At 64.6% G+C, this 19,386-nt stretch overlaps 1 protein-coding gene across 10 annotated transcripts in view; it reads left to right on the forward strand.

The window, feature by feature from the left end:
* The first annotated feature begins 1,609 nt into the window (after positions 1-1,609).
* The window catches only part of PDLIM7 (PDZ and LIM domain 7), a 19,354-nt gene continuing 1,577 nt past the window's right edge, over positions 1,610-19,386 (forward strand). Inside the window, exons 1-13 of one of the 10 annotated variants that reach the window (XM_029913407.1) lie at positions 1,613-1,852; positions 2,215-2,321; positions 10,515-10,666; positions 10,947-10,977; positions 11,924-12,090; positions 13,280-13,300; positions 14,050-14,127; positions 14,441-14,595; positions 15,085-15,121; positions 17,729-17,787; positions 18,024-18,264; positions 18,434-18,614; positions 18,905-19,025. In XM_029913407.1, coding sequence (XP_029769267.1) covers positions 2,217-2,321; positions 10,515-10,666; positions 10,947-10,977; positions 11,924-12,090; positions 13,280-13,300; positions 14,050-14,127; positions 14,441-14,595; positions 15,085-15,121; positions 17,729-17,787; positions 18,024-18,264; positions 18,434-18,614; positions 18,905-19,025 — 1,348 coding nt within the window. In that variant the 5' untranslated portion in view covers positions 1,613-1,852; positions 2,215-2,216. Of the gene's footprint in view, positions 1,853-2,214; positions 2,322-10,514; positions 10,667-10,946; positions 10,978-11,923; positions 12,091-13,279; positions 14,128-14,440; positions 14,596-15,084; positions 15,122-15,475; positions 16,390-17,728; positions 17,788-18,023; positions 18,265-18,433; positions 18,615-18,904; positions 19,026-19,386 lie in introns of those variants that run through there. The other 9 variants (XM_026659444.2, XM_026659439.2, XM_026659447.2 and 6 more) reach the window with 9 other exon arrangements.

The raw sequence follows: 19,386 nt of genomic DNA on the forward strand, positions 1-19,386 counted from the left end.
GCGGGGGGGCGCTCTTCCCGGGGCTGGGCCGCCGGGGGGGGGCGGAGCCGGGGCGCGGGGGGGCTCTTCCTGGAGCTGCCCCAGGCGGGGGGTGGGGTGCGGAGGGGGGCGGCAGGGGCGGCGGGGGGGGTGGGAAGGAGAGCCGGAGCCGGCCCGGCTTCCCCCCCTTGAAGGCGTCTCCCCGCCCGGCGGCTCGCCGGGCTACCCGGGAACAGGCTTTTCTCCTCCCAAACCGGCGGCTGTGGCCCGAGTCCAGCGCGTCTGGCAGCGCGGTGACTAACCGCCCCGGCTGGGCTGGGCTGGGACGGGGTTGTGCAAACAGCCTGCGGGGCTCCGCTGGACCTGCCGCCGGTCCTGGGCCGCCCCCCCCCCCGCCGCCCCCCCCGCCCCCCCCCCCGCCTGCACGCCGGGCCCGCCCCCCCGCCCCCCCCCCCCCCCCCCCCGGGCCATCCCATGCCTGCCCCCCCCGCTGGCAGTGCCCGGAGGAGCCGGTCACTAGCGCAGACCCTGGTCCCCATGGGCGGTTCCGAGGCGCCAGGCGCGCTGCCCCCCTTCTGCGCCCTTGTCTCTACCTGCCTCCGTCCCTGGCCCTGCGGCCGACACTAGTTACAGCGAAGGAGCCTTTTCTCCTTTCCCGTGTGCTGTCTGGCTCTTGCCCCGACTGTGTGTGGCTCGGGGGTTTGGCTGCTGCCTGTCACGGGGGCATCTGAACAGGCCTGTGCCCTTCTCCCAGCCTGCCTGACCCAGTGAACCAGATGCCATTGGAGTCCTGCAGGAAGCCCTCACTCGGATCTGCATGTCAAGGGCCTGCCTGGTGGTAGTGGGCAGTGGGTAGCTCTGGTTGTGTGGGGGTGCTGCCCTAGCTGGCAGTGCGAGGTGTTAGCTTCAGTACAGGGGTGGGGGGCTGGGAACGGCTGTGCAGCTCTTCCAGTGCGGCAGGGACATCCCCCCCCATCACATCCTCCACACAGATCCCGGAGCACAGAGCCAAGACTCCTGCTGCAGCCTGTGGCAAAGGGCCCCGCTCAGGCATGTTGTCCTGTCGGCTCGGCTCAGCCCAGGCAGGGGGGGAGGGTTCAGTCTCCCCACCTCTTCCTAACCCTGCACATTCCTCTCCCAGTCCCCTGGAGATGGGTTTTAAGCTGCAGCTGGACACCTTGGAGGGGAAGGAAGTGGGGCCTGCTGGCGAGGGGGTCTCTGGAGTGGGGGGAGCAGATCGGGTCTGAGCACAGGTGGCTACTGTGCTGTCCCAAGGCAGCTCCTGTGGGGGATGAGGGATCCCAGCCCAGAGTGCTGGTTTTGTGTGCGTGTTTTATGGGCCAGCGCAGGGAATGTCTGATATGCAGTCGCTCTGGAGTATCCCGCCCAGCTCCCAGCCCGGATGAGCAGCCAGAGGAACATGCCGGTGTCATCTTACATGCCTTATATAGCCTGCAAGCTGCTGGGGAGAGCAGCAGGATCCTGCCCACCACCTACCCGCGGGGGTGTGGAGCTAGATTTGGGGGCTGAGTCCCTCTCCCTGGGTTTGGAGGGAGAGGAGAGGCCAGAGGCCTTGCTCCAGCTCCTGTCGGATGAGGTTGGTGGTGACTCCTGGAATTGAGCAGGGTTGGGGCTGGTCCTGGACCCCTGGCTGGCAGCTGTGCAGGGAAAGGCTGTCCCTGTGCACACTGGCATACGGGATTGCTCTTCTCAGCTGGCTGTTGGGGTGAAGTCTGTCTCCCCCCGTGTCTGCCTGACCTCAGCATTGGGGCTAGTGGGTGTCAAGCAGGCCCCCTGGCAGTGCTGACTTGCCCAACCAAAGGGTTTCCAAATGCTGCTGTCACTGCCCGAGTCCTGAGTAGCCTGTGGCTTGGTGAGTACCATGGGCACCTGGCTGCAGGGACAGTGGCTTTGCAGCTGTGTGCTCGCTGCAGGGGTGTGTGGCTGGATGCACAACCTGCTCAGTGCCTGCCTGTGACGGGGCGGGGGTGCCCTCGGACTCTGGGCCGAGTGCTGGGGGAGGGTTGGATCCTCTCCCTGCGATGGATTGAGTGAGCTTGGGATCTTCTCTAGCAGTGTCACTGGGGAATCTTGCCCGTGCTCCCCAGGAGTAGCCATGGGGGCAGAATGTCAGTAGGTAGTTGGGGCTGGTCCCCAGGAGAGAGCGCCCTGCCCCCCTTCTCTGCTCTCCTCTCCTTGCTCCTCCTATGCCTGAATCTTCTCTTCTCTCTTCAGAAATGAGCAGCATGGACTCCTATAAAGTGATGCTGGATGGGCCGGCGCCCTGGGGGTTCAGGCTGCAGGGGGGCAAGGACTTCAACATGCCCCTCTCCATCTCCAGGGTAAGAACTGTGGCAGACAACCTCTGCACCAGCCATGCTGTGGCTTCCCTCTCCCCCTACCCGGAGCTGTTGGGGGGGCGCTGCTGCGGTATTTGGCTGCATTGCCCAAGATAAGCTGAGGTCCCTGCATCAAGGTGCCTCCATCTAACAAATGCCCCCTGAGCAATGGGGGGCAGAGGGATGCCCTTCTCCTGTGTCACACTGGGGGCCGGGGATGTGCCGCCAGTGAAGGGCCCTGGGCACAAGGGAGCTGTGGAAGTAGGAGGTGCCATCTGCGCTGTGTGGAGGGGCTGGTTGGCCATTGTCAGGACAAGGCTCTTCTCCCAGACCTGCTCCCATCTGTCTGGTGGGGGAAGGGGCAGCTCCCCTCCTGGAGCCCTTCGCCTGGTCTCTTCCCATCGTGTCTAGGTTCTGCTGTCCTCAACAAGAGCAGGGATGCTGGGCATCCTGCCAGTGGGTCAGGGTCTTGGTATGGTGGTTTCCAGGTCAGGCTGATGGTGAGGTCTGTCTTGCTGCTGCCCGTAGAAAGTGGGGCTGCCTTCCTGCTCGGAAGTGAGTCAGTGGCTCCCAGCTGGGCCAGCCTGGAGCTCAGGGGCAGGGTGCTGCTGTGGGATGAACTGTCACCTGCCGTTCTGCTCAGGGGCTGTGCTGTGTGCCAGCCCTGTGGGGTTGGGCTCTGCTCCTGGGGCAGGGCTCCCCACAGCCTGGGGCTGGCCCAGGCCTTGAGATAAGCTGCTGTAGGGCGCTGTGCCTGTTTGTTCTCGGATACTTCTTCCTGGGGACCATCCTGCAGAGCCACCTCCACTCCTGGCTCTTGGCAGTCTCATTCTGCAGTCTGCCCTGGGTCCCCTCTGCCAGCCCCTAGCTCTGAATCTGTACCCTGCAGCGTTGGGTGCTGTGCAGGAGGGCTGTCTCAGTAACATAGGGCTGGACTGGGGGTAGGTGTGCTGCTGGTGACCTCGGAGGTGGGTGAGACCACCCCTCTCGAGCCATGGGCTCTGCCTTAGAGCCATTGCGGGGAGCAGCTGTGCTGGCATCAGGGTGGCAGTATCTGGAGGAAACCCCTTTGGGTATTGGTGCTGTTCCTAGTGGCCAGGTGCCCCCATCCCACCCTGTTTTGTTGGCAGCCATGAGGAAGCCAAGGACTGCGCTCCCCTGTGGCCCAGGCTGGCACGGAGCAGTACAGGGAGCTGGTACTGCTAGGCACCGATTCACAGCAACTGCAGCCTGGCCTTGCCATTCAAGGCTCTTGGGGCCAGGCCCTGCCTCTGGGTGGGGAGGGGTTCCATGGCCTTGCAAGCTGCCCCCCACGGGGTCCCAGTCCTGCCTGGGCACAGGGCGCTCGTGAACCTGTCACTGGATTGTTGGCAGAAGGCCCTCGGTGTGGAATTGCCTTATAAGCCTTGGAATGTGGAGTGTCCGTGCTGTGATGCTGGCGGATGGAGACTTTCCCAACAAGCTGGAGGCAGGAGCAGGCTCTGTGAGGGCTCCCTCCTGCATGCTGCGGCCGTACGTCAGGCAGCCCATGTGCACAGCAGTGAGCCTGCGGTGAGGGTGAGGAGGGGGCTCTGACTGTCTCTGTGCTGCCCCAGCCCTGTGGGGTGCTTGCCTGCAGCCCACTGGCCCCTGCGGGTGCTCGGTAGGCTCCTTGCAGAGACAGCCTCAACTCGTGTTCTAGACAATGTCTCTTGGCTAGCTGCCTGCGCGCACCAGGGCCTGTCTAGGCAGAGGGGTCTGCAGAGAGCCTAGCTGCTGCTTCCTGGAGCCAGAGCCCCCTCCCCACCCGGCTCCCCGTCTGCTCCAAGGGGCCCTGCATGGGAAGTGCTGAGGAGGGCGGCGCAGGGCTGTGCTAGCCAGCACCACTCTGGGCCCTACACTCAGCTCCTCTGCACGCCTGGGGGAGGGGGGTTTCCTGAGCAGCGCTGCCTGACATGAGTCCCTGCTGTTCCAAGGGGCCAGAGGGCCACAAAGGCAAAGCTGCAGGGATCTCTTCCGGCCAGCTTGGAGGCCAGTTCCTGGCTTGCGGTCAGCCAGCCCTAGGGTTTGGGTTATGAGCCCTGGAGAGTGTGGCCCTGATGGAGGTGCAGCTTCCTTCAGGGACATGTTAATCCCAGGCCAGGTGCTGAGGCCCAGACACTGTCTTTGGCAAACTTCCCCCGCGGGCTGGGGGTGCACTGCTTTGCACTGTGCGCTCTGGGCAGCATGTCCAGCTGAGACAGACCCTGGGGAGATTTGCCTGCTCGTCTGGATTAATGCACCTCGCCCGGCATTGGCAGCGATGCGCACACAGCACTCTCACAACTGGCGGGTTTAACTGGACACAGCCTAGGAAGCCCTTAGGAGAGTCCAGAGACATGAAGGGTAAAGCAGAGTCCAGTCTGGCCAGCCCAGAGCCCAGCCAAGCTAAAGGGAACCCCTGGGTTCAAGCTCCGTCTGTCTGAGCTGGGGTCTGACCAAGGAGATCAGATGGAGGGAGAGCCCTGACTCCTTCCAGCAACCCCCCCATCTGCCGTCTCACACCCCTCCAGTCCTCTGATCTCAAACTGGGGGGGTGTGGGGGAGGAGGGAGTCCATCTCCCTCTGGGTTGTTGGTTGCTAGGTGTCAGTGTCCTGGCGAGTGGATTTGCTGTTGTCTTCTCACCCCTTCTCCGGAAACATCCCTGCTCCTCGTCCTCGAGGCTGTAGTGTCTGTACCACCCCATGCCCTGCCCCTGCTCACTGGCTGCCAGCTGGCCCAAGAGGCGGCCTCCACTGGCGCTGACGGGCCCTGTCCAGACCAGCTCCCTCGCTTGGCTTGGCAGCGAGGCTGAAGCTGAGCCTCGAGCAGTTTGCCTAATGGCGCCCTGCCTTGCTCTGCAGTGCCCAGGTACTTCCTTGGCCCCTCAGTGCTGCCTGCCAGCGACCCACCCGTGTGCCCCATCCTTCAGAGCACCCCTTGCCTGTAGCCAGGCCTGGTGCTCCTGGGCCAGGGGGAATTTTTCCACCTCTTGTGGAGAAGCATGACCCCCTTATCCCACCCTCTGCTGAGGGGCTGGTGTGCCTTGTGTTGGGGGGCCCCTTGGAGCCATCCATGGCCCATGCAGCAAGAAGCTCTGCTTTCTCCCTGGGGCTCACTGGGTGCTGCTCTCTTGCTGATGCCCTGTCCCTGTTTCCCCTGGGTTCTGTGACCAGGTGAGCCAGCATTCCTGCTTCTCCCACCTGGCAGCCTGTTGCCCTTCGCAGGCAGCCTGTAACAGAGCCAGTGCCCTGCCAGCGCAGTGACTCCCCAGGCATGGTGCAGTCCCTGCGGGAATCTGGGCAGCAGAGCAGCCATTCACCATCCCCGCACAGTGCGTGGTGTTGGTGGGGTGCAGCCCTGGGGCGGGGGCTGGAGAAGTTGCACTGGGGGAGCTGACGGCCCAGCCGGTAGGGACCAGAGAACACTCATCCCCGTTGGCCATGAGGCCTCCAGTGGCCTGGGGTTCGAGGCCTGTCTGGGCTCACTGACTCACCTGTAGACAGGCTCCTTGAGGGCCTTGCCTGGGCTGACTTCTCTCCTTGCAGTGGGTGGGCTCTGGAGCACGGCCGCTGCACTGGGGCAGCTGGAGGCACGTAGCTCTGGCATGAAGGGAGGTGGGTGCTGCCTCTCCTGCCCCCCACCCCTGGGGACTGCCGGGTCAATGCTGAAGGGGAGAGACTGGGGGAGGGGAATGGGGAGCTGAGCACTTGTTTGATGGGCTTTAGTGCTGCAGGGAGGAGGTGGATGGCTTGTTATGCTTCCCAGTTAACGAGCAGGAGCTCTGGCTTCCCCTCAGGCTGGCTGTGGGCAACTTTGCTGACATGGGAGGCAGCAATAACTGGGTCACAGCCAGGGCTCTGCCTGGTGGCCCCATGCTTACAGGGTGCTCACACTGCACGCCTACCTCCTCCTCCCTCAAGGCAGGCCTGTGGGTGCCTGAGGTGAGGGGCTGGAGGAGCTGCCTGCGGCTCAACAGGCAGAGCGTCCTCAGACCCGTGTGTGTGTGTGTGTGTGTGTGTGTGCGCGCACACCATGGTGGGTGAGAGAAGGAAGCAGGTGGGGGACTCAGGCCTGGCGGTCTCAGCTGTTCCCAGGCAGTGAAGGAGAAATGCTGAGGTCAGGTACAGAAAGGATAAAAATATGCCCTTGCTGTCAGCAGGGTGGGTGTGCCAGGGCCTCAGGACACTCCTGGCACCACAGTCCCATGACCCAAGAGAGTCCCCTGGGCTGGAGAGCCAAGTGGGGGGAATCCCTGGACTCCTCCACCCCCCAGTGGCTCACTCAGAACACAGGTGCACGTGGCCAGCTCAGGTGTCTGCCCCCTGTGGGCAGAGCTGGCCGTGGCTGCAGGCGCAAAGCACCCTGGGTGCTCAGCATGTGCTGAATGGGCCCCCTGCCTGGGGAAGGGAGGGGCTGGCGGCATGGGGAGTGCAGCCATGTTGGGGAGCTCACCCACTCGGCAGGAAATGGAAGACTCAGCCTTCCCCCAGCTTCGTAGTCTGGACAGAGGGCCAGGCCCGGCTACCAGGGCGTCCCCTAGCCATGGCCCCTCCAGCACAGCTTGCTGCAAACTTCCTGCCTGGCCTGGGGAGGTGGGAGCTCTGTGTGTAATGGGGGAGGGTTCTGGCTAGATTGCACGCCACTCAGCAGGAGCAGGGACCTTCCACCTCCCTAGCACAGCCTGGGCGATGCTCTCCCTGAGCCAGCCCAGCCCTGGAACCCGCTGCTCTCCTGGGCACTGTGGGAGACCCTTCTCCTGTGCCTGGCAGCTGCTTGGCTCTCAGCAAGTGCAGGCTTGTGCCCATGTTGCCCAGCAGGGTCCTTGGCAGTCCTGGCCCGTGAGGGCATCTGTTTTCCAAAGCCCTGCAAGGGTCTCTCCCAAGCTCCCCCATGGGCTGAGGCAGCAGCTGGAGAGCTGAGTGGGGGTTGGGAAGGGAGAATGGCTGGTGCTGCCAGTGGGGACCCCAGTGTGCTGGTGGGCGGCCCTGTAACCAGCTTGTCCAGGGTTGGGCTGATGCTTTCTAGCCACTTCACCAGACGTGCCTGAGGAGAGGGCCCAGCCGAGGCAGCTCCTGCTGGGCTGGGACACGCCTTCCCCCAGGGTGCCCTCCTTCTGAAGACTTCTCCCGCTGCTGCAGCCAGGCGGCACGGTGTGGGGCCAGTGCTGCCAGTCCCCTGGGGCTCATCTGCACTGACATCCCACTGCTAACACCAGCGACACCCAAGGCTGACTCATGGCAGCAAGGGAATGGGGCTGGGGTCTGGACCCCCTGCTCAGGCCAGGCCTGGTGTCCAGTACAGCACATGGCTGTGTCAGCATGTGGTGCTGTGCAGTGACTGGCCCCCAAGGCCCTGTGCAGAGAGGGCAAGGAGGTGTCTGTCTGGTCGGCAGCTGGGATTTTCCAGCCCTCGACTCAGCTGGGCTCCTGGTGCCATGCCCTCTTATGCTCATGTTGCGCTGGATGTGAGGAAATATTTGGTCCTAATGCAGGGCCCATGAGCGTCCCAGCCCAGAGGAGCAGGAGTGGCTCCAGGCCGTGTATCACCACTTGTCTCCATGCCAGCATCCTGGAGCTGTGATGGGGTCACACGGGGGTGGAAGGGCATGGCAAGTGCTGTGCACCTGCTCCTGGCACCCTGCAGCTGGCAGGTGGAGTCTTCCCTGCCCATCCAGGCAGCTGAGGCGACAGGGTGTGGCTTTGGCCGCCTGCTCATGCACTGATGCTTCATCTCATTGCCACAGTGCCTTTCAGAGCCGCTTGTGCCTGCACCTGACTGCCCCACGGTCTCTGGGGCAGGGAGAGAGTGGGGCCTGCTTTAGCGGTGTCCGCTGAGCGGCGTGCCCCAGCTCTGGACGCTGAGGGGGGCTGACCCAGGGCCCTACTTTTGGGGATTTGTGTGACTGCAGCCTGGCTGGTTCTGGGTGCCCCTGTGCATGAGGCCTGGCTGCTCACCGGGCCCTGTGCAGGGCTGGGAGCAGAAGAAATGTTGCCGGCACTGAAGCAGGGTTAATGTCTCCCTGCCCCGGGCTGGGGATGAGGTAACGTCTCTGCCTGCTGCCGGAGGAAGAGGAATGGGCTCCGCGTAGCAGGAGAGGAGCGCTTCCTGGGGTCTGCTCAGGCACCTCCCGCCCAGACGCAGCCTAGGAAATGCCTGTGGTTTGCAGGTCTAAGGCGGAGCGAGTGACACATGGGCTGCGTTAGGGAAGGCTCTGACTCACTTCCCTGGCTCTCCCCAGGGACCCTGGTGTGCTAGTGCAATTCCTGCCCACGCTGGGGCCAGTTCCTTGGCCGGGGGCTTGGGCCCTTGCTGTGGGGCTGCACGGCGCCAGTGGGCCTGGGGGAGGGGAGTGTAAATACCAGGCGCCTGGTTTCTCCGGCAAGCCCTGCCCCCAACTTCTGCCCTGGGAGCTTGGGGCCCTGCAGCTGGCACCAGCTGGAGAAGGTGCGTGCCCCCTCCTGCCCTGGCCCTGCCTACAAGCCATGGGTGGTAGAGGAGGGGAGAACAGCCTGGCGGAAGCGGCTGGAAGCGACTGAGCCCCTAGAATTGGTTCTGTGGCCTGCCTGTTCCTTGTGTGGGGTGGGTGATGAGTGCTGCCCTGGCCTGCCTAGCAAACTCCCCTCCTCGTGTCAGCAGGTGGCGCTGGGAGCTAGCAGCGGAGCCAGGAGCGGCTCCCGCAGGGGAAGGGGCAGCCTGCCCCGGGGTCACTGGTGCAGGCGATGCCTCAGCCCCTCTGCGGCCCCCCTCCCCTGCTGTGTGCCAGAGCTAATGCAGACCTGGAACTGCGCTGCCTCGCTGTCCCTGCGAGCGGAGCCGGCACGAGGGCCGCTAGTGCTTCTCTCCCTGCCCCTCCACTTGTTCCTGAACCTCAAAGGCACGGACACTGGGGCCTGGCTTTTCCTGTGGGTAGCTGGGGTCTCACCCACAGGGTGCAGCTCACATCTGCACTGGGTTGTGTACACCCTCCCCCAAACCGACCAGCTGAACCCAGGCATTGCAGATGTGGCTCGTTCTGTCCGTCTGAGGTCTCTGGGTCAGACAACATCCTGCAGCCTTAAACCCCTCACACTGGGGGAGGGGAGGGGGGGGGGTCATTGTACTCGTGTTCCAGAGGATGGATGGTTTCGTGAACGGTGACTTGCAAAGGGGTCTTAAAGCCCCCAGGGTTGTGCTGCAAACATGTCGTCAGTGCAGCGAGTGCCTGGATCTATGCTTGCTGTGAGGCCGCATGCGGCTGCCGGAGCTGGAACTTGCAGCTATTTCCAGGGGAGGATCAAGGCCTGCTAGCGGAGATGCTCAGAGCAGTGGGAGCACAGACTTCAGAGCTGCCTTGGCGCTCCATTTCCAACCCGGGTCCCCGGGAGCGAGGCTGCTACAGCCGCTCTGCTGCCTTCTCAGGAGTGCGGAGCTCAGTGCAGAAAGCTCATCTCCCTGGGCCTCAATTCCAGATCCCAAGCAGAAGCTGGATCCAGGGCCCTGCCTTGCCCAATCCCAGCGCTGCAGCTTCCCTAGCGATAGGCGTTGCCCTGCTCAGTGTGGAGGTTACATTGGGGGCAGGGGAAGGAGCCCACTCAAGACCTACGCATTGGCAGTGAGGGCAGGGCCAGGAGACCAAGCGGCACTGCACCTGATTGGGGGGTGTTGGCAGATGGGCATCTCCCAACATGGTGCAGGGGGCCTGGGGCTGGCTGCGAAAGCAGAGGTCTCCCCAGCCCAGATGCATACCTGTTACCCAGCCCCAAAACATCCCCAGCTCTGGGGTGGAAGACAGCAGCTGTTAGTGCACAGCCAGGCCCCCGTAGGCCTGGAGATTGAGCGTTGTGTCCAGCTGGAGGAGTTTGGGGAGGCTGGCCCTGGCTGGCTCTGGAGTTGACCGCCCTCCTCTGGCGCCGTAGGGCCCCTGGCTCAGGCATGCTCAGGGTTGGCCGTAGCTGAAAGACAGGACTCCTGAAGCACAGCGCCCCTAGCACCCGCGAGGGCTGCGTGTGGCTCCGCTCTCCTCTCCCTGCAGCACAGCATCCCTGAGCGCCTGTGTCCTTAGCAGCCTCCTTCCTGCACTGTCCTGCTCCAGGGAGCGGCTCTGGCTCGTCGGCCCAGGGCAGGGTGTGCGGGGGCTCTTGCCACCCCTCCCAGCAGCTCCCATCATTCCTGGGGAGCTTGTGCCATGTGATTGACTCTCTGGCTCTGCCCTGCAGCTGACCCCTGGTGGCAAGGCAGCCCAGGCCGGCGTGGGAGTGGGCGACTGGGTGCTGAGCATCGATGGGGAGAACACCAGTAGCATGACTCACATCGAAGCGCAGAACAAGATCCGCGCCTGCGGAGACCAGCTTTCCCTCAGCCTGAGCAGGTAACGCCCGCGCTGCTCTCACCTGGGACAGGGACCCCCACCGCCCACGCATGGTCCCCTCCTTAGCCCCTGCACCCAGTTCTGATGCCCATGCCCCACTCTGCGGGGGTGGGCTGCCTCTCTCGGAGCCTACAGGTTTGTGTCCCGCCCCACAGAGCCCATAAAGAGCCAGTGCTTGGTTTGGCAGAGGGGTCAGCCTGGGCCTGGGTCGGGGAGGGGGAAGAGCCCAGCCTGAGACTGGTCTGGTCTATTCACCTCAGCTCCATCTGTTCTCCTGCAGAGTCCAGTGCCTCCTGGGGAAGCCACACAAGGTATGTGTTGCTCTTATCCCTGAGGCTGTGGGCACCAGCTCTGCCCCGTGGCGCGTAGGGCTGGGGGTCCCCGTTGCTTTGACAGCAGAACTTGTCTCTGGGCCCTTTTCTGGAGGCTCCGGAATTAGCCCCGGGCTGCTCTTGGAGGGCACCAGGTGCTGGGGTTGGCTGTGGGTCAGGGCAGATGCCAGTCACTCCACCCCAGAATGTAGGAGGGGTGTAACGGGGCACTGTGACCTCTGACCCCTCCCTCCAAAGGGCCCTCTGCAGCAGGCCAATGGGCGTCCCACAGGGAGCTAGGTGCCTGGCCATGTGCCTCCCAGCGCAGATCCTGCTGGGAACCAGGGCTTTGCTCTCCTCTTGCAGGGGCTTGCTCAAAGCGCTGTCCCGATGAGGGGCCGGGCAGGGCTGGACCCAGCCGTGAAGCTGCCTCCCGCCTTCAGTATTTGTTCACTGCCTTGGAGTTTCCCTGGCACTGGGCTGTGGGGCAGGCCACCGGTGCATGGTGTGGGCAGGTGGTATAGTGCAGCGCATCAGCAGTCTGCCTGTCCCGCGGGGCCTGCATCCGAGTGCGTTTGGCCAGGTGTCTCCTCTTTGTCACTAATTCGCTATTGTGCCCCCAGACCTAGTTCCTGGGCTCACGGCTTCCCTTCATCCCCAGTGCATGGTGCTGTTCTGTGCCTCTTGCTGGGCGCCAGGCGGGCACACAGCAGCACCGGCTAGAGCCCAGAAGCAGCTGGTGGCTGAGTGCCACCCCAGAGTGCTCTCCAAGGTGCCAGAGGCTGTCCCCCTTGGACACCCCTGTGAGGCCAGGCATGGGCCTGGCTTTCTAGCATGGCTGCCCCACGGGATGCCCCTGCTCTTGGGCACTGCCTGGGGCTGCCAGGTGCTCCTCGCATGCTGCCTGATGTGCAAGCCTGTGTGCTGTGTTTTGTCTCCCGCTCAGGAGTCATTCCCCTGCTCTCAGCCCCTGAAATATAACTTCGTTCCTAGCACCACCCTCAACAAAACGGCCCGGCCCTTCGGGGCCAGCCCCGCGCCCAACTCGCTGCCTGGGCTGGTGACGAAACCTGTGATGTACACGGCCCCCGCCTGCACCCCCCAGCACAATGGGTATGTTGCTGTCCGTCGCACTGCACTGCACTGCAGACTGGCCGGCTGGGCTTGGACCCTGCTCTGCAGGCTGGGCCTGGTCGCTCCCACCCTGAGGCCCTGCCTGCGTCTGGCCGTGCTGCACCCTGCATGTTGGATGTCTCGTGTGCATGCCATGAGCCCCCGCGAGCCAGGGCCGCTCGCTGGCAGGGCCTGGGCTGGCGCCCCCTCTGGGGAGCAGCACCCACAGCTGTGGGCAGCATCTACATGGCTGGTGTTTCAGTGACCCCTGGTGGCTGGTTCTGGTATTGCAGTGCAAAAAAGCAGCCGCCCCCTTCGCACACCTTGTTCACACAGACTGGCCGACCTGCCTCGCTGGCCCTGCGCTCCTCCCTCTCCCCTTCCTGCCGTGGGCAGGGTTCTCTTCCGGGGGGGCCATGGGGCTCTGGCTGCCAGACTCTCCGAGGAGCCAGGGCATGTTCAGCAAAGCCCAGCCCGGAGCCTTCCTGCCAGCTGACTGGCTATTGCTGGTGCCCCCTGCGCCTGGCCAGCTGCTGGCAGGGTACCTGGGACTCCCTGGGCGTGGGGTCTCCTGCCCATCTGGGGAGGGCAGTGGCTGTGCAGCGGAGCCGCAGGCTGTTCTGTTGAGCTGGGGGCTCCTTTTGTGCCGCCTCCACCAGCATGTGCCTGGCCTGGCTCTCCTGGGCATGCTGAGGGTGGGGGTGCAGCAGGGTCCCCCAGGGTTGAGCTGAGCTGCCAGAGCTGGTGTGGGGAGCTCTGGAGTTCCTGCGTGTGGCCTGTGAACTGGTGCCCTCATCTCTGCACTGTGCAGTTACTTCGCCAAGCTGGGATCCTTTCCCATGCTCCACCGGGAGCCTGGCGCTTGGCTGCAGAGAGCTGGGCGGCCAGCCACTCCCGAGCCCTGACCCAGCCCTTGAACTTGGTGCCCCAGAGAACTCCTGGCCAGGTCTGGTCTGTAGTGGGCGATGTGCTGTGATCTGTTGCTGACTCTGTGCTCTGGGGCACCCTCTCCTCCGGCCCGGCAGATGGCAGCCAGAGCCGCCCAGGTGGGGTCCGAGTGAGAGCTGGGTGTAGGGAGGGTTGGGCCTTTCTCAGTCTCGCTCTGCAAGTGTCTCTTGTGGGTGCAGTGGGGCTAATCTCTCTCTTCCCTCCTTTCCTCTTCTCCTTCTCTCCTCCCGCAACTCTGCAGGTGCAGAACCTTGACAAGTCAGTAAGCCTTTTTCCTCTTCTTCGCATCCCCTCCCCTCCCCTCCCCTGGGTCGCTGGGCTGGTACCCACCCCCCTCTGGTCTCTAGAACCATCCTGCTGCCTTGCTGCGTCCCTCCTCTCTGCTCAGGGAGGGGCGGGATCTATAGCCTCTGTGTCCCCTAGAGCCGACCCCTGTATCTGTCTGGTCCCCTCCCCAAGTGCCATGCTGGGGTATGGCTGGGTGGTGGCCCTGTGCAGAGGGAGGGTTCCTGGCCAAGGGGGTCGCTCCTTGCCCAAGGGAGGAGATTTCAGGACTAGTCTGATTGCTGGGGGCAGCAAATTAAAGCTAAGGGGAACGTCCCGACCCAGCACTCACAGGCTGCCTGGGCTTGGCCTGCTGCCCCTCCCTGGCTTTGACCTTGAGTGGGGAGCAGCTGCCTCCTCTGGGAGCATGGTGCTGACTCCGGGCAGGGCCTGGCTGGGGCAGTTACAGGGGAGGGGGCTTCAGGACCCTGATGCTGCTCCACCCCTCCGCAGCCAGGGTGGGTGTCTGCAGAGAGCAGCTGGGTGCCACTGGCCAGTGGCTGTGGGAGGGTGTCCCTTGCCCAGGCACGTGCTTTGTAACCTGCGGGCGGTGGAGCAGCCTGTGCCTGGAGAGGTCATGGCCCAGCACGGGGCTCCACTGCCAGCAGAGACCTTTCCCTGGTCGCGCGGGGGCTGGGATTTTCACCTGACTCACCCGTGCTCTTGTTGCCTCTCTCCTGGCCCCAGGGTCGGTGCCGGCCCCAGCCCGCCAGAGGGGAAAACTCAGCCCCGTGGAGACCTGGGCCGCTCCTACATGGAGGATGAGTAAGGGGGGGGGATTCAGTGTCTGTTGCTCATTGGCATGTTGTGCTGTTGTTACTGGGCCCCAAGCTGCTTGCCCCTGAGGGAAGGTGTCAGCGGGCTGCCCAGCCAGTGAGGGGACACCCGTGGGAAAGGGGGGGGTGTTTGGCTTGTGTCCGAGTGATGTGCCCCATGGGGGTGGGCTGCCCAGACCCTGTTGTGGGTTGCAGCGGGGGAGGGGGACTCGGGGTTCTGCTGGCAGGCCCTCCCTGTCCTGTGTGACGAGGGGTGTGCTGTGCGTGCTGGCTGAGCGCCCTGCCCTTCTGTCTGCGCACAGGCACGCTCTGCGGCTAATGAGCCCCCCCACCGGCCTGCCCAATGACTCCAGCAAAAAGCGGCTGATTGAGGATACGGAGGACTGGCAGCCTCGCACTGGCACAACCCAGTCCCGCTCCTTCCGCATCCTGGCCCACCTCACGGGCACAGAGTTCAGTAAGTGCCTCTCTCTGGGTCCTGGCACGTGCAGGCTGATGGGACGCCAGGCCTGGGTTGGCTGGCAGCCCTGCTCTGACGGTACTGGTCAGGCCTGGCACCCTTCTTTGCCGGGGGCTGGCTGGTGGCCTGCAGGGTACGGAGTAGCCAGTCTCCCTGCAGAGCTGAGTGCAGACGGCTCTTGGGCAGCTGTGTGGGATGGGCTGCCCTTGGCGGGCAGGCTCCCAGCAGTGTGCCAGGTGCCTTCCACCTGTGGGCCTGCCCCAGACCAGTCCCTTCTGCTCACGGAGTCTGGCTGACTCCGGACGCCTTGTATTGCCTCAGTCTAGCCCTCGCCGCGCAGCTGGCTGGGGCAGGAGTGGCCCGCGGGCTCGGCGGGAGCCGGTTGTTGGGGCCGAGGGTTGGTGCTTGTGGGCTTCCTCCTTTCCCCCTCGGGGGGTGTCCAACCATGACTTTTTCTCTCTGTCTCTTCTCTCCTGCTGATCTCAGTGCAAGATCCAGATGATGAGCATGTTAGAAAAGCCAGGTAAGGGCTGTGGGCACTCGGGTTACCGCATGGGTGCCTGTCTGGGGGTTGTCCCTGCTGCCCTGGACTCTGCCACTCCTGGCCTTGAGGCTAAACCGGCCTCCCTGCTGGCAGGCCCCTCGCCTGGCCTTGCCATCTCACAGGCCCTCGTGCTGCCTTTAGCCTCTGCTGGAGGGGCTGGTCAGGGGTCCTGGCGCTCACCCTCCCCGGTTGGTTGCATGATGTCATGTGGCTGCTCTTTCTTGTCCTGATTTCTGCCAATGGAGCCTCTTCCTCCCTCTGGCGCTAACCTCTCCTCCTCCCTCCCCATCTCTGTCCGTCTCCTTCCTTCCTTCCTTCCTTCCTTCCTTTCAGAGAAAAGTTTGTCACTGAGCTTCAGAGCCCTCGCTACACTGGCCTGCGTGACTGGCACCACCAGCGCTCCGCCGTCTCTCTGAACGTGAAATCCTGAGCAGGGCCTGGCCTTGTGCTGGGAGCCTGCACCTCTCCGCCCCGGGCTGGCGCGGCCACATCACATGCCTTCGCCTGGGGAGGGGCATCCGCCTGGCTCCTAAATGTACCCAGCTGGGAGCGCCTTGCGCCGTGCGGTCTGCTCTGCCTGGGCTGGGGAGGGGCCGGCCCTGGGCAGGACGCATTGTGTGGCACAGAGCAGGCTGGGATGGAGGCTGTCAGCACCGGGGCCCTGGCCTCAGACCCCAGGGGAGCAGAGGGACTCCACTGCTGCGTGTCCTTGCCCTGTCACGCTAGGCTTCCCCAAGAGCCCGAGCCCCCTGGGGTGGCTACACTGCCCTCGCTCTGCCCAGGGTAAACCTTGGGCAAGTGGGAGCTGGGACTGCTGCCTGGAGTGTCCTCTGGGCCTGTGTTCCCACGGGGGGCCTGTGGCACTGGGGCCAGCTGCGTCCTGTTCCCATGAGCTGCCCAGGCTGAGTGGCTGCTGTTCCCAGATGCCCTCTGGCTGTGCTCATCATGTGAGGGCCTGGCTTGCACCCAGCGCCTCCTTGGGGCTGTCTCCTCACTTACCCAGACTAGACGGGGACCTTAGGCTGGAGGGTGGGTCTAGACTGAACGTCCACCTGCCTGGCCCAGCAGAGGTGACCTGGTGGGTGGCGAAGGGCTCTGGGAGCGAGCCCAGGCTGCTGGGTTCTGTGCCGTGGGGCGGGCCCCTCTGAGCCCATTGCCTTGCCGTGATGGGCTCGCAGTGCGCCCCAAGGGCTGATGTGATGTGACCTGTGCTCTCGGTGGGCCGAGTGTTGGGGAGTGGGCTGGGCCCTGGGTCTGCCCAGCACAGCTGCTCGCTGGACCCTTCTGTAGCACAATAAAGATTCCTGTTCTCGTAACTGGCTCCTAGTCGTCATTGCTGGCAGGAGGGGCTGGCTAGGGCACTAGCTGCCAGCTCTGCAGGGGTGCCTGGGGCGCCCTGGGCCCCGTAGCCCAGCATAATGCTGCGCCCCTCGGGCTGAGCTGCAGCAGCTGGGGGGAACCTCTCTGCTCTGCTGTGTGTAGAGCCTGGCAGCCTTTCCCCCTTGTGCTGGCCCCTGCCCTGCAGCAAGCCCAGCTCCAGTGCACCCTGGGGCTTGCGTAGGGTGCTGTCTATTGACTCCTCTGGGCTGCTGGCACAGGTCCCCAACGGGTGGGTATTGCTGCAGGCTCCTGCCCGTTCCACTCCTGGTCTGTCAGGCACAGCTCCAGCAGCCAGTGCTGTCTCAGGGAGGGGCTGTACCCAGCTGTCCCTGGGACTGGGGATTGGCCCGTGTGAGCTGGCTGGAGAGGCTCTGGGGTGAGAGATGAGGAAGGGGTGGCTTTGAGTCCCCCCCCCAACCCCGTCCTGTCACCTTCCCCAGGCCTAGGCTGAGAGCTGCAAGGCCGAACTGTCGTGAGCTGGGGGCAAGCTCTCTGCCCCCCTGCTGCCTGGAAGGGCCTGTGCGTTCTGCTCATCCCTTGCTGGAGGCGGGCTGGTGCCTCCCCTCACCGCTAGCATCTCCCAGCAGGGCTGCAGCCAGCGGCTCTGTCCTGTCAGGCATCCTGCCAGCTGGGTGCCTGGGGTCAGGGGCTGTCAGGCCCCTCATGGGACCCCTTCCCTGTGGACAGGGGATGCTGGGTTTGACAACAGGGAGGAAGAAACCAGAGTCCAAGAAAAACCCCTTGTGGGGGGGCTGGGCCTAATGGGTAGAGCAGTGAGTGGGCAGCTTCTCCAGACCCATTGGAGCAGCAGGGCCTGTGAGGAGGTGGGACTGGGCCATGTTACCCCAGGGTGAGTGAGTGTAATGGGGGTGCGGGGGGTTTGATCCCCACAGTGAGCGGGCAGCTTGTCCTCTCACAACCGTGGGGACTCCGCGTGGCTGCTCAGGGCACCAGCCTTCCAGGGTCAGTTCTGCAGGCTCCGCGCCTTGGGCCTGAGAGCAGGAAGTGCCCCCAGCTCTGCGATATTGGGTCACTGATGAACCAAACCAGCCACCAGGGGGTGCTGCCGCACAGCAGGAGGGGGGTGGCTGCCTGGCCTGAGCCCCTGTTGGGGTAGGAGAGCGCCAGGCCCTGGGCTCCTGCCCCATCCAGGCCTGTGGGTGGGGGGTGGCCAGCTGGCAACTGCATTAATTGGCTGTTCTGTAGCCAGGTGTCTGGGCTGGACCCGTCTGCGGTGGCAGCGCTGAAGGTGGAGCCGGATCACGGTAAGCAGGGGGTGCTGGGCATGGGCACTGCATGGCGCCGTCTCTTGTGGCTGTGGGGCAGAGTGAGGCCTTGGTGCCCGCAGTGGGTGCATGCTGGGGGCCTGGGCCAGGCTAGGGGCTGATCCTTCTCTGCCAGCCCCTTGAGGGGTGGGGCTGAGGTGCCTGTTTCCACGCTCTGCCCCAGGCTAGCCGAGCGCAGCTGTATCACCTGGGAATCCCTCTGGGGACTGTTACAGGTTCTGCAGCTCCCAGGCCCCCAGCTGCTCCGGGCCCTGCCAGCCGCCCCCCTTGGGCTGTGGATCCTTCCTTTGCGGAGCGCTATGCGCCCGACAAGACCAGCACCGTCCTGAGCAAACACAGCCAGCCGGCCATGCCCACGCCCATGCAGAACCGCAGCTCCATCGTCCAGGCCGCGCAGCAGCCCCCCGAGGGCACCAGCAAAACCCCCATCTGCTACCAGTGCAACAAGGTCATCAGGTGAGTGGCGCGGGGCCCCTCCGCCATGTGCAGGGGCTGCTGGTCACCTGGGAGTGGCCTGGCAGCTCCCGCTTCCTGAGGGAGGAATGAACCCGCTGGGCTGGGCTGTGGGGGCAGCTGGCTCACGTAGCGCTCAGCCATGCTCACTCCTCCCCTGCCCCGCCTCTAGGGGACGCTACCTGGTGGCCCTGGGGCATTACTACCACCCGGAGGAGTTCATGTGCTGCCAGTGCAGGAAGGTGCTGGACGAGGGGGGCTTCTTTGAGGAGAAGGGCTCGGTCTTCTGCCCCAAGTGCTACGACATGCGCTACGCCCCCAGCTGTGCCAAGTGCAAGAAGAAGATTGGTGGGGTGAGTCTGTCTGCGTGGAGCCCTCCCCCCTTGGGGCCCCGGTCCGGTCCCCGGCAGCTAGGGGGCGTCCAGCAGCCTGGGCGGGCGTGGGGCCCTGGGGCAGGGTGGGGGCCGGGCCCTGGGGCAGGGGCCAGGCAGTGCGGGGTCTGGGGCAGCCCAGCGGGGGGCAGGACTGGCGGGGGCCGGGCGGTGCGGTGCTCTGGGGCGGGGGCTGGGTGTGTGTGTGTGGGGGGGGGGCTCGGGGGCAGCCCAGCGGGAGGTCTGGCTGATGGTGCCGTTCCCTTTCCCAGGAGATCATGCATGCGCTGAAGATGACGTGGCACGTGCAGTGCTTCACCTGCGCTGCCTGCAGAACTCCCATCCGCAACCGCGCCTTCTACATGGAGGAGGGGCAGCCGTACTGCGAGAGAGGTAGGGGGTGTCCTGGCCCCTTCCCCACCCCAGGGATGCTGGGATTGCTGCTGCCCCATGTCACCCTGTGGCCTCGCAGTGGGGCTGAGAGCTGTGTGGGGTAGGGAGAGGAAGCTGTGGTCACTAGTTACTGCTCCAGCCCCTGGGCCGCCCCCAGCATTGCATGGGACTCTCCGAGCAGCTGCTGCCAGGGCAGAGAGCAGGAGCCAAGCAGGCAGCACCTGAGCCAGACGCCCTGCGGTTCCCGCCCTGGCGAAGGGAGGGGCATCCTCCCCTCTACAGGGAGCCCCCCCATCCTCCGCTGCCGGCCTGGCCTCAGTGATGGCTGCTGGGCAGTGCCAGAACTCCCAGGTTGCCATGG

Source organism: Terrapene carolina, unplaced genomic scaffold, assembly GCF_002925995.2.
Source record: "Terrapene carolina triunguis isolate 2854851 unplaced genomic scaffold, T_m_triunguis-2.0 Scaffold629, whole genome shotgun sequence".
Classification (NCBI taxonomy): Eukaryota; Metazoa; Chordata; order Testudines; family Emydidae; genus Terrapene; species Terrapene triunguis.